General features: G+C 49.5%; 1 protein-coding gene across 1 annotated transcript; it reads left to right on the forward strand.

Annotated features, from left to right (window-relative positions):
* Positions 1-2,794: 2,794 nt before the first annotated feature.
* On the forward strand, positions 2,795-11,957 carry PRKRIP1 (PRKR interacting protein 1). Its single transcript, XM_068910603.1, has 6 exons — positions 2,795-2,959; positions 4,600-4,678; positions 6,078-6,178; positions 7,009-7,094; positions 8,868-8,935; positions 11,220-11,957. Exons 1-6 carry the CDS (start codon positions 2,840-2,842, stop codon positions 11,330-11,332), a joined length of 567 nt encoding a protein of 188 aa, XP_068766704.1. The 5' UTR covers positions 2,795-2,839; the 3' UTR covers positions 11,333-11,957.
* The last annotated feature ends 1,413 nt before the right edge of the window (positions 11,958-13,370 follow it).

The following is a 13,370-nucleotide window of genomic DNA, read 5'->3' on the forward strand; positions in this document are numbered from 1 at the left end:
GCTAGCACCCTGCCCTCCCAGAATCCGCGTTCACCTTAGTGCCTTTCCCCCTCCCCTGCCACGGTCTCTCCTGGCAAGCGGTGCCGCACGCATTGCCGTGGGTACCGCTTTCCGGCGTGCTGTCTGCTGCTGAGGCTCCCCTGGGAAAGCTGGTACGTTGTCCCAGACTGCGCTGTCACAGCTGAGCGGCGTGACAGACACGGCTCCCAGACACAGCTAACACGTGGCTTTTGGGGGGCGGCGGGAGCGACTCCGCTCTGCGATCAGGCCGTGGTTGCATCACGAGCCATTCATGAAAAAATTCCCTCCCTAAAAGTCTCCAGAGCGCGTTAACCCCTTCTGGCTAGCTCACGCGTCGGGAGCTGGGCAGCCGGCGAGGTAACAGCCGTCGGCGAGAGCAGATGAGCTCCTCCTTCGTGCCCACCAGGCGGGTGGTGAAGGCTGTGCCTGAAGGTGGGATTGCCGGAAAAAACATGCTTTACTTTGCTTTCACAGCGCTCCGGACAGGGCAGGGCAGGGACAGGACATGACAGTCCTATGCATCAAACCCAGAGATCCAGTAGCGAGACAAGGAAAAAACAGGCGTAGCAAGCGAGGGGGCTGAGCTGCGGGGCTGCTGGGGCTGAGCCGCGCGCTCACTGATGTTATGGAGCCGGCGAAGGATGCGAAGGGCGTTCAGCGTTGCAACCGCCGGCGTTTCACCTGGGCGTTAGAGCTGTCCGTGTCTGCTCCTGCCGGACTGGCACACAGGACCTGTCTGAGCAAAAGCTTAACGTGCTTCCAGAAGAATCCTGTTTCTTAAGAAAACACCTCATAACACCTCTGCTTTGAAACACAAAGACGCTTCTTTGATACAGATCAGGGAGCTGAATTTTGTTGTTTGGTTTGCGCTGAACTGCGAACACACTTTCCTGCTCTAACGCAAAACCCCTGGTAGTTCTTTTCCGTTCAGATCCCAGCCCAGCGCTCTGATTTCATGGGCGTTTGCATTTTTTAATGGCATGGTGAAATACTTCCTATTTTGATATGCCCCAAATAATGATCCTGTTCCCCCCAGATACATCTTAAAAGTAACACGTGCATAATACATCAAGGGTCAGCAGTAATTCCCCAGACGTGTGGTTTGAGAGCTGGCTGCTCCCAGGTCTGTTTGCCCGCGCTGTTTGTGTGGGCTGTGCTGGATGACAGGCAACTGCCTGTTGTTTCCTAGGGCTGCGTGTTGTCACCGGCACAAACCATGCTCTGGGCTAGCGAATCGAGCCGGCCAGCTGCTTCCCACGGCCCCTCGGGTCGTAACTGTGTCTGCAGGCTCTGCGTGCTGCCGCTCTGCCTTCTCCAGCGGGGCTGGCATGACAGGGCTGAGACCTGACAGCTCATCACTCACCCCACATGTCGGAGCCCTGCTTTTGGAGGCTGTGGTTTGCAGAGGCGGCCGCGGCAGCAAGGAGAAACGGGTGTCACCTCACGGGCTATTGAGCTAGAGTGGCCTGTGGTGGGCTTAAGACTCAGCAGAGCAGAGGGAAGCGGAGACTCAGGCAGTTTGCAGCAAGTCTGAGCGAGAGGCGACGGGGGCGCGTGCCTGCCTGGCCTCTGCAAACGGCGCCGGTGTCTCCTGGCAGGCAGGAGAGTGGGACCCGGGGCTGGGGGAGCCGCGGGGGCAGGAGCTGGCGGGCTGGGAGGCAGCACGGCGGCAGCCCTTTGCACGGCTCCAGCCAGGGCTGTGACTGCAAGGATGCCTTCCCTTCCCTTCCCTTCCCAGGCCAGCGCGGCCAGCTGGGACCACCGCCAACCCTAAATTCACACCATTCTTTTACAAATCAGGTTGGTAAGACAAACGCGAGGAACAAACCACTGCTATTTCCATAGCAACCTCAGAAGAGGTTGAAAAGTCCTTTGTAAACACAGACCCAAGGCTGAGCTCAGATTGTCTTCACGGAAGGGGGAAGAGCCCGGGGGGGCCTTAATAAATTCAGGTCGTGAGAGCCATCCATAAATCTGCCAAGGGGCCTCTGCGCTCACCCTCTGCGCCCGCCTCTCTGCCGCCCTCTCCGCACGCACAGCACGAAGCCGTCCGAAACCCGGCGCCCAGCTTCGCCGCCCCAGCCCGTCTCACTAAACCGCCCACAGGCTCGTGCCCCTCTGCCACTGCGGCTGACCCTTCAGCCCGCGCCAGGCCGTTTCGGTAGGGCCGCCGCGGCTCCACAAGAAATTTGGCTGCGGAGGGGGAGCTGGTATCTCCGCCAGCTCCGGCTCCTCTTCCCCGCTCCCGGCCGCCGCCGGCACCGTTTCGGCGAAGCCCGGCGGCCTCTCCCGCCGCCGCCCTCCACGGCCCTCGGCGGACAGAAGCCGGCGGGGCCGCCATGGCAGCGCTGTTTAATTCCGGAAGCGGGACGAGCGGATGGCGCGAGGAAGGGCCCCCATCGCGCTCGCTGTCACGGGGCCGGCACGTGGCCGGGGCGAGGGGGCCGGTGTGAAACGCTCAGGACTCGCCGCGCCGGGGCGGCCCGCAGCCCGGCCGGGACGGGGCACCGCTCGGAGGTGGCGACGGCACCGACGGGGCCGGGCAACGCGCTGGGGGCAGCTGAGAGAATGAACACGCCGCGGTAAAGCCGCTCCGGTGAGCTGCTCCGCAGCGCCAGAGCTGGCCGGGGCCAGGGAGCCTCCGTGCAGCGAAGGGCTGCAGCCGCCGCCGCCGCCATCATCGTGGTACCCCCCCCCCCTCCTCCCCCTCCTCCCGCCGCCGCCGCCATGGCGCCCCCACAACGCCAGGGCGGCGCCGCCCCGTCGCGCGCCGTTGACGCCATCAGTCCGCGGCCGCGCGGCGGGCGGAGGCCGGAGCATGGCGGCGCCCTCGGCCCCGCGCCCGCCGCGGCCCCGCAAGGAGCCGCAGCCGCTCGTCATCCCGCGCAGCGCCGCCGAGGAGCAGCGCCTCCGCCTCGAGCGGCTCATGAGGAACCCGGTGAGGGCGCCCGGCCCCGGCGGGGGTGACCGTCAGGGGCGAGGGGGAGACCCCCGCTCCCCGGGGGCGCCGTGAGGGGAGAGGGCGAGAGACCCCCCCCCTGCGGGGCGCCGTGAGGGGAGAGGGCGAGAGACCCCCACCCCGCGGGGCGCCGTGAGGGGAGAGGGCGAGAGACCCCCCCCCTCTGCGGGGCGCCGTGAGGGGAGAGGGCGAGAGGACCCCCCCCCGCGGGGCGCCGTGAGGGGCGAGAGGACCCCCCCCCGCGGGGCGCCGTGAGGGGAGAGGGCGAGAGGACCCCCCCCCGCGGGGCGCCGTGAGGGGAGAGGGCGAGAGGACCCCCCCCCGCGGGGCGCCGTGAGGGGCGAGAGGACCCCCCCCCGCGGGGCGCCGTGAGGGGAGAGGGCGAGAGACCCCCCCCCTGCGGGGCGCCGTGAGGGGAGAGGGCGAGACCCCCCCCTCTGCGGGGCGCCGTGAGGGGAGAGGGCGAGAGACCCCCCCCCCTCTGCGGGGCGCCGTGAGGGGAGAGGGCGAGAGACCCCCCCCCCTCTGCGGGGCGCCGTGAGGGGAGAGGGCGAGAGACCCCCCCCCCTCTGCGGGGCGCCGTGAGGGGAGAGGGCGAGAGACCCCCCCCCCTGCGGGGCGCCGTGAGGGGAGAGGGCGAGAGACCCCCCCCCTGTGGGGTGCCGTGAGGGGAGAGGGCGAGAGACCCCCCCCTCTCCAGGGCGCCGTGAGGGGAGAGGGCGAGAGGACCCCCCCCGCGGGGTGCCGTGAGGGGAGAGGGCGAGAGGACCCCCCCCCCGCGGGGCGCCGTGAGGGGCGAGGGAGACCCCAGTCCCCGGGGGTGCCGTGAGGGGAGAGGGCGAGAGGACCCCCCGAGCGGTGGCGGCAGCGCTGGTCCCCACGTGCAGCCGGACCAAGGGCTCCTTGCCCCGTGCTGCGGAGGGGAGAGACCCCTCTCTGGGGCCGGGGGCGGAGGGGCCCCCTGCGCCCTCAGGGCTCCCTCTGCTCGCTCTCCTGCCCTATGCTTTTAATGGGAGTCGGGGGCAGGTGAGAAACGGGGACGGTGACACATGGGGCTGGACCCCGATTCCTCCGCCTGGAGGCTCTGACCCTTGTCCGGAGGGGAGCTGCGTGCCGGATGGGGCTCAGCCTCCCATCCGTGTGCGGAGCCTTCCTCCCGCCCTGCGTTCTTCCTCTGACCTTGCGCCAAGCGTTCCCTGCCTTCCCTGCCCTCCCTCATCTTAGCTGAGATGAAAGGTGCACAAATGCCTTTCCTCTTTTTCCCGACTGCTTTTAGTGGGAACAGAGCCACTTTCCACAAGTACACGGGGGTACTAACTTACCTCCTCCAATTGCCGTACTGAAAAGAAGTGCGGACCCTTGTAATCTTCCTAGGGTTTGTTGACCTGCAGGGCTGAAATGGAGGGAATGGGGGGGGGGGGGAGGATTCCTTGTGGCTGTTGTTTCCTGCGTGCTCCTGATCCCTGCGCGTGAAGAACTTACTACAACTCTGCTCCTTCTGAGATCTGTCAGCTGGGGGAAGAGTCTGTTGTCACACGTACACTACCTTTCAACAATATGTTAAAGTTGCAGGCTTTGCTCTGAGAAGATACTAATGACTGCTTGGTTTGTTCTTGCAGGAAAAGACTGTACCAATTCCTGAAAAACTGAATGAGTGGGCCCCACGACCTCCCCCGGAGTTTGTTAGAGATGTGATGGGTAAAGATACTGTTAAAGATAACTGTATGACCAACTGCAGTAAGCTTAGAAAAGTAACAGAAGAGGTAGAGGCTGTTCTCTATTGTTGCTCATTTTTCTGGAGAAAAGGGGTGTGAAATGTGCTTTTAGAGTTGATTTTTAAAGTTTTCTTTGTTCTTGGGGTTCGATTCTGCTTGTTGTCGGAATGCAGAGCGAACAGTGCCTAAGGCACTCTGCCGTGTGCAGTGTGCGCCTGACTGTGTGCAAGGAAATAAGCTGGTTTTATTGATGACAAGGCATAAGTAAATCTGTCCTTTCCATAGTTCAGTGAGTACTCTGAAGACTTAAAATTATGAAATTCCTCCTTTGATTGCTTTGTGTCTGAATCTGAGTCACTGAGAAACAAACTCGTACATGTTTGTCTATGGTCACGCAGGGAACCCAACCTAAGTGTTCTGGTGACACTTAACGTTTTATCTATGGGGTCAAGGTTGTTTGGACTGAGTTTACAATTTGTGGTATAAATTGTATCTGCATGTGCAAGTTCCCTCTTTATTTGGGACTTTTATCCTTATTAACAATTCGTTTTAGAGGCAGAATAAAATGTTCTGCTTATTTTAGTTCCCTTGTGGCATTTCCAAATAGCTTTGCCATATGCTGGAGTGGGACCGGCTTGTTTATCTGGGAACACTTGATGCGCTCGGACTCTATTGGTAGTCAAGAGCACCCCTGTTGCAGTCCTAGTTTCTGTGCTTTAAGAACTAGGTGTCTTTTTTTAAGCGTATATTTGCACACGTCTGTGCTTTGCATTGAAAAATGGCTCGGGAGACAGGGAGGAGATGGAGTATAGTGTTATGTGAAAAGTTCCTGTGAGACTAACATGCAGATTAAGGCCAAGAAGAGACAGCTGTAGGGATTTTTTTTTTTTCCAATGGACAAAAACTGTCAGTGGTGTTCGTCTTGCATGGGAAAATGTAATATGACAGGTTTTCTCACCTTTCTGTTGACCTTCATTTTTATGAGATGCTGAAAATAGGTGAGAAACAGCCTCAGTTGGATGTTTTAGTTGGCCTCTATCTAGAAGAAAATGGGACATGAGCTTGATTTCTGTGGTTCTTTTACTGTCTGGATGTTCTGCAAAGTCTGAATTCTTAAGGAAGTAGTGGACGTTTTGATATTTGTGTTGACCAGTAGAAACTGTAGTGAACCATAAGCATGTGGTTTTGCAGCTCACTTTGGCTTCTGACTGTGAGTGATTTGAGCTTATTAAAAACTGGTGACATGCTCTGCATGCTGTTAGCTGTTCTCAGTAGATTTTCATCTTGCAGTGCCCTTTAGTTTGTCCTGCCCTTAGCACCTAGCCATCTATGAGCATCTAGTATGAATTATTTTCTAGCAGACTAACCCTTTTTTATTGTAGGTTCCAGTGCTGGAGCTGGCAGTGGGGAGTTTCATGTGTACCGGCATCTTCGTCGGCGAGAGTACCAGAGGCAAGATTTCATGGATGCCATGGCTGAGAAGGTCAGCAATACTCTTATAATTGTTTTTCTGGCTATTTGATATTCATTACTCCTTTTTTTTTTTTTTTCCTTTTAAAATCATGTGCATAGAATTCAGTTCCAAGCCACCTCTTATCAAAGGTAAACAGTGTAGGAATATGTGATACGTAGTGTCTTTGTCAGCACTGAAACAGTCAGTGCTGTGGATCAGGCACGCTCCATCTTCTCTGTTCAGTGGTGGCCCTAGCTAAGGCACAGTAAGACAGCACAAGAATGTTTTTGTTCTCATACTGGATTAGAAATGCTTTAAAAACCAGCAGAAATGACTCTAATAATGAAAGGAAATCCCAAATATCGCTTATTCGGCATAGACGGAGTCAAAGCAAGTGCATATGCACAGACTTCGGGTCTCTCTAAGTTTTAGTCCGGTAGTAGAATAGCATCTCTTTCAGAGATGGTTACTGTTATACCCCTGTCTTGGCCAAGATGAGTCCTTTGATTCATGTGTTAATGTTTATGTCTTTCAAATTATTTTATTGCTTTTACTCAAATTACTCTATCTTTTTTATTTGAGTATTCTTTAGGGCAGAAGCCCAAAGTCCCTCATTTGTTTTGGTGAGGATTCCTCACTCTTAAGGCTTGAATGTTTGGCCCAGGCTGCAGGTAAAAAATGCTATCTATATAGAAGTCATCCATAGGAGCCTGGCTTTAGTATTAAAAAAGAAGCCAGACAAAATCTGGCAAAGCTCCCTTCTGTATTTTGCTAAAAGACTTCTCCCTAAAAGGACATACTTTGGAAAGAAGTACTTTAATTTAGGTTGTGACCAAAGTGTAACGTGTGATCAATTACAGCAAAAACTAGATGAGGAATTCCAGAAGAAACTGGAGAGGAATAAGATGATTGCGGAAGAACAAACAGCAAAACGCAGAAGGAAGCGGTAAGGGCAGATTGTTCCCAGGAGGCTTGACACGGAAACCCTCCTGATGTGTGCCTCATCTGTAGCTGTGTACTTTGGAAGAATACTATCGTTCTGTGTCCACATCTATCAGCTGAGAAGTCTGGCTGTGGAAATCAATTTTATTAATGTCATTATTTGGCTCCTAAAGGCAGCTGTGAGCTTGACAGGTTTTGTTGGGGTGATTTATTTTCAGTGCCATTTCTAGCAGGATAACTTTGACTATGAAAGTGTTTCTTACTGACACTGGTGTAGGCTGCAACACACCTTACTGCGTATCTGTTGTAGCAGTGCCAGGAACCCTTTGTATGTACATCTGGCTTAAAGAAATGTCTGTAACATCTGACATCGAGAAGTTTAAGTGTAAAAATGGTTGTTGCATCATGGGTGCACATACAAGTTTGTGCTAGCAGAGCTCGCAGGATGCTATCCTCTGTACATCAGTATGACTAGTCCAGTCCACGATTTGTCTGTGAATACTCAAAAGGCCGTTGATGGGTGCAGTATTGTTAACATCAGTAGCTGCTTCTACCCATCTCAGTGATACGTCTGGCAGGTCAGGTCTACTAAATTCCATGGAAACATTAAGAAATATAAAATGCTTCACTCATGTTTTAGCCAAAGTGAAACAGCAGTTACAAAGACTGATGCTCTCAAGAAGTGGTCTGAGAATTGTAATAGAGTTAAATTCCATGCTCTGTGCCAATCCTAACTTTTAGAAATAGCACGGTATCAGGGCTTGGCTCTTTCAGAGGGGCTGACCCAGGGTAGCTTTGAAAGTCAGGGTTTCACATCTTGTAGCTGAAAGTTTCTTCTGAAAGGCCTGTGCAGAGTGACTCAATGGCATGCTATCACAAACCTGCACAACAAAAACATTGTTGCCATTTTACTTTAGTTTAGTGTGGTCCAACAGATGGCCAGCGAGTCAGATCTGGCCTGCTGCCTCTTCCCTGGCTGAGACAGAGAACAACTGTTCACGCAGCGAATGCCGCCTGAACAGTTTAACTCCTCCTTTCCCACACTGCTTCTGAGGAGTAGCCTAATGGTACCAAGTGGCTGCGACCAGTGGGAGCCTCTCTAACCTCCGTCACCACCCTTTCTCTTCAGTCCCAAGTAACATGGTAGGGTAGCTGGCTCTCTGTTTCACTCATGGCGTTGAGAGAGGAACGCGACCCCTATGTGGCTCTGCCCTGTGCCTGCAGTTGGCCTGCCTTGTTGCCTTTCCTAGGCAAACAGAACCGGTCATAGGAACTGAGATTACCCCTTATCCCTAATGTTACCCACTGGGCCCAGCATGTAGATTAAGGAAAATCAATGCACAATGCATTGTTTTTTCAATTAAAGCATAGGTTACTGGTGATAACTTAATTTTTTTCTTCAGTGTTCGATTTTGGCAGTCTGGATTTTTGCCACCATTTCCTTTTTCTTATTAGGTTGGGTAGTTAAAAGATAGGGTCAGGTTCATTCTTGTTTCTGGAGTTTCTTGTGTATTGCATAGTTTTGGCTGTAGACCATCAGGGAATAGACTTTAGAAGAAGTTTCCATTGGAATAAGAACAACATGTAAAAGTTTCTGTTGATCTTGTGTCTAAGCTTGTTCTCGCTGAATTTTCAGTGGAGGCCAGATTTAATTTGAACTTCTTTTAAGTCTGTTTTTTCCAAAATGCCTACAATATGACCTTTAGCAATATGTGATTAGAATGTGCAGAAGCATTAAAATGTTGAATTTGCCTAAGAGGCTTTTTTTTCTTTATAGTCAGAAGTTAAAAGAGAAGAAACTGCAAGCTAAGAAAAATAAACTTGAACAAAAGAAGCAGGAAAAAGGTCAGTGAAATTTAGTCTTCTCTCGAGACTTAGTTCTGCTCCTTCACTTAAGTCTAGAAGGGTTTGTTCCATCCTCCACACCCCCCCACCCCGACTATTCCTGGTAGATGGATAGGAAGACTGGACATTAACCTTGATACTTTAGCTAATATTTCAAAAGTTCTCTCCGAAAGTCCTTTAAATTGAGATTCAATTTTACAAATAACTTGGCTGTTTATGAGTATTCTCCCTTTATTGGGGAAATTTTGGACAGCTAACATTGTAATCTTGAGTTTATTGACTGGATGTTTTGCTCCAGCTATTCTGACAAACTGCAAGTTTAGAACGTGTTATTCTTAAAAAGGCCGTATTGTTAAAGCCTGTTCTTTTTTATGTATATTTTGAATGCATATGGGAAAACAAGAACCACAGTGAGAGTAACAAAACACACTACACAAAAATGCACAGCTTGGACAGCAAGAAACTGACTTACGATTTTGTGTGCAAGAAATTGAGCCGCCCTGGTGCCATCTGTTCTACACAACTATACTATTTTACATAGAAGTAAACAAGAAAAATCTGAGTACCTCTGTTCTCCTATAGTCTTGAAATTTAGCGTTCAGTAACGTCAGTATTTTATTCAAACTGAATACTTTTTTTTTTTCCTTTGAGTGAGCGCTCTTTAGTTTACTCTCACAAATAGTTGTCCTTTTGTGGATTAGCACGCTAACTGCACAGTAATTCTTAGTCTCAGAGTTACAACAGGTCCTGATAATTCTGCTGGAATGATGAGCTGTTAGATATATTTGAATTGAACCAATCCTTGAGTTAATTGTACTTGTGACAGGAAGTGATTGTAGCACATCATCTTTTTTTAAAAGCTAAGAGTTTATGAATTGTGACTGGGAGGAGAATTTAAGTATGAATCTTAACAAAATACCTATCTCTTTAAAGTGTGGCTGGGAGAAAGGGGAGTTGGCTCAGAGACTGGCACTTTGGTATGGGACTGCCTTATACACGTTGTTGAGCTGGAATGTTTATTTGGCACAAACAAAGCATCTTTTGGAAGCCAGAATCCAAACTCCTCTGCCTTTAGAAGAGTGTTTAGCTTTTCAGAATTGGTAGTTCTCTATTTAAAAATAAACAAAGAAAAACCCGAAACTATGGAGATACAGGCCACTGATAGCCGTTTTTAGTCTACTGAAAGTAGGCTTCTTTCTTTTTTCTGGTTTTGTGGACCTCAAGTTGAGATCTGACAGTTCTTCCAAAGTAGTTGAAGTGTGTTTGTTGGATGGCAGGCAAGCGTTTATCTTCTTTTTTTGAATAAATAAATAGATCCTCAGTCTAATTTGCCATCTTTCACCTTTGTTGTGGTAAAAACATTGTTTTAATGCCACACTTTATTCGTAACATCAGCTGTTAAGTTGCATTATTTTAAAGACCTCTAATATAAAATGACAGTACAAAACTTCACCGTGTGGTGGCGTCAGACAACTAATCCTAAATGCGAAGTATAAACGTTCAGAGCCTGAGCTGAGCAGGACTTGTTCTGGGAAATGATTAATAACGATACAAGAGCTCCCAGCAACAGTAGAACGGCTATTAGATCCCGGTCCCACTTTATGCAGTGCCTAATTTCCATTATCCGGTATTTGGTTACTAGTAGGTGTTTTCTCTTCTGGTGTTTTAGCAGGCTAAGACTTGATGAGTTTTCTTTGAACCTAATTAATGTGACACATCTTAGAGTTCCTGTACTTGTAGCAGACTGAACAATCTGTAAAAGATCTTGGCACCTTATGGAGTTTCTGTAAGCTTGGATGGGCATTGAAATGTGCTGAGCCTGGCACGTGGCTCCCCAGTGCCTGCCTTCGTTGATGATACCTTATGCTATTTGAAAGTTCATGCAGAGGTGAGATTGGGAAGGTGATAATCTATCGCTTTAGTGGTTGAGTACCTCTGTCTAAAATAGTATTCAATAAGGGGGTGGAGTTTAATGGTGAACTAGGCATGGTGGTAGTATAGTTTGAATAGCGGAGGCAAGGGAATATTTCTCTGAGGGAGAATTTGATACTCTGAGTTCAGTATCGCTTGTTAGGATTATTATGACCTAATATGCATTTACTTAGTACATGGACTATTTTGTTGTGAGATACTTAACAAGGAAAACACGAGGGAATATGTTATCAATTCGTACTAATTAGTATGACCTAGTATATGTTTGCCTAGCACCTGAGACTGTTTTGTTGTGAACTACAAGGAAGACACGTGGGACTATGTTATCTGTTCATACTGTTTGTGTTTTTAGAATCTGATCAATCTCAAGAGCAAGCAAGCAGCGAGGATGATGAAGATAGCAAGGAGGAGGAAGAGAAGGAAGATGACGCTGAAGAGCCAAGTTTCGTAATGGGAAGAGGATGAGGCCTTTCAGGGACAGCTGGAAACACTGTTCATTGCTTTATATTCAGGAGCATGAAAGCCTTTCATCTCAGCCAAGCAGAACCCATTGGCGTATGTTATATCTGCTTAATGGTGAATGACCTTCACATCACCAGTTCAAGAGCTATTGATAGAGAAATGCCAAATAAGAGATTTTTTCTTAACTGCTTGTATAACTGCTGTGCAGTCTGCTCCAAGTTTGCTCTAAAGAGTCAGCCATAAGTCTCTGTGACCCTAGAGTTCTTTCTAACATGGCCCAGGGTGTTCTTCTGTCTGAAAGCTAAAACATACCCGTTACCATTTAAGGAGAAGACTACTGTGAGGGCTACGTATTCTACTTATGTCAAAGTTGGTGGCCATGGGATACCTGAATCTAAGGGAGCTGTTTAGCCTAAAGTAGAAAAGTGGTCTGTAGCCAGACTTCCCTGCACTGTGAGTGTTCTGAATCTGGGGTTTTGTATGGGGTCATCTCTAACCCAAAGAAATCAGTTTATGTTGCTAGACAAGTTCTGTACGTTTTTAAGCAGGATCCCTTTTTTATTGCTAAAACTTTCCCTATTACTTTTCTTCTGTGTTTTTTTTAAATGAATAAAGGGGACGTATTGGATTTTTCTGTCTGCTTTTATTTGAATAGGATTTTGGTAAAATGAAGAGCTGCTTGCAGTGCTGGAGAAAGGAACAAAAAGATGGAGTGATGTGGCATCTATGAAAATGTGTTAGAAGCTGCATTTTGCGAACTTTTGGTTTTGGGATTAGAACGATATTAAAGTTTTCCAAAAGGCTATGTCTGTCAAGCCTCTAAATAGAGCGGTGGAAAGGCTCGGAATGGCGTGATTTTGCTTGCGTCCAACTTCATGTAATGACATCTAGCTTTACCTCTGCTTGAGCTCTCTGCTTTGAACTTTGGGTTCCCTGCTCGGCACCATACGATACATATGTGTGTGTATATGTACATATATATACACAAATATGTACACACACACACACTCACTCACTTGTTGGTGCTTAAATGAAAAGCATATGCAGTTGTGGTTTCATTTGTAATTTAGGTTGTTGTCTTCAGTGTATCTCTGAATTAGAAGTGCCTATCATCTTTCGGACACACTCATCCCAGGACTTCAGCATCCAGAATGTGGTGCCACTTCTTGTCAAGCCTTTGTTAATGCCAAATTATCTAAAGCAAAAACAAGAAAAAGGGAAGAATCTATTTTTAGACTAAGCCTTTGTTGAACAGCGCTGCCAGAAATTGGGCATCTTGTTTGAGTTGGCCTTATGAATGGCATTATCATGGCAGTGGGGAAGCAGATGTGATCAAGTGCAAGTGACATTTGTGTTTAGTTTCCCCATGCATCCCCAGAGACTTTGCACTGAATAGCTTTTCTGAGCTTCAAGGTCCATTTTTCCTCCAGGGATAGAGATCTGCATCGCATTGTTTTGCGCTTAACCTCCGTAAAGGCAGGTGCTTCAGAATAAGTTTTGGTAGTGTTTCGTTCTCTAGCGCTTCCAAGCTGAGAGTAGACTGAAGATGGGGGATGAATGTTCTGCAGTGGCTGGCGTTTTCCCTGTGGAGAGAGATGAGTTATGAGAACTGCTTCACTTGAATCCCCCTTAGGGTAGCTAAACCCTGTTGATACATCTGTGGAGTAGGTTGAGCGATAAAAATATTATGATGTTTCTTGGCTTTCATGGATGGAAAGGAAGCGGGAGTCTCGCAAATAAACCAAGATTGTTCTGCCTCTGAGCTTGTCAGGCACTTGAGCTGAATAAATAAGTGTTGTTTTGCATGAAGCAGGGCAGATGTGCTGCATGAGAACACGCTTCTCTCAGTTGTGACGAAGATGGACTTGAATCTGTCAAGGTGAACTGAAGGAATTCAGGTTGTGCTGCTTTGTCCTGTCTCCCGAGGGCTCCATCATTACCCGTGCTGAATTATTCATGCACACATTTTCTGGGAATGCTAAGCTTGTTTGTGAAATCCATAAAAAGCAAAGAGAAGGTGTTGCTGAAGCTGGTATCTGCC

The sequence above is a fragment of the Struthio camelus genome, chromosome 16 (genome assembly GCF_040807025.1).
Source record: "Struthio camelus isolate bStrCam1 chromosome 16, bStrCam1.hap1, whole genome shotgun sequence".
NCBI lineage: Eukaryota > Metazoa > Chordata > Aves > Struthioniformes > Struthionidae > Struthio > Struthio camelus.

Coding starts and splice junctions, on each gene's coding strand:
- PRKRIP1 (XM_068910603.1), top strand. CDS start 2,840: ATGGCGGCGCCCTCGGCCCCGCGCCCGCCGCGGCCCCGCAAGGAGCCG. Junction 2,960..4,599: donor AGCGGCTCATGAGGAACCCG/GTGAGGGCGCCC, acceptor TTGTTCTTGCAG/GAAAAGACTGTACCAATTCC. Junction 4,679..6,077: donor GTTTGTTAGAGATGTGATGG/GTAAAGATACTG, acceptor TTTTTATTGTAG/GTTCCAGTGCTGGAGCTGGC.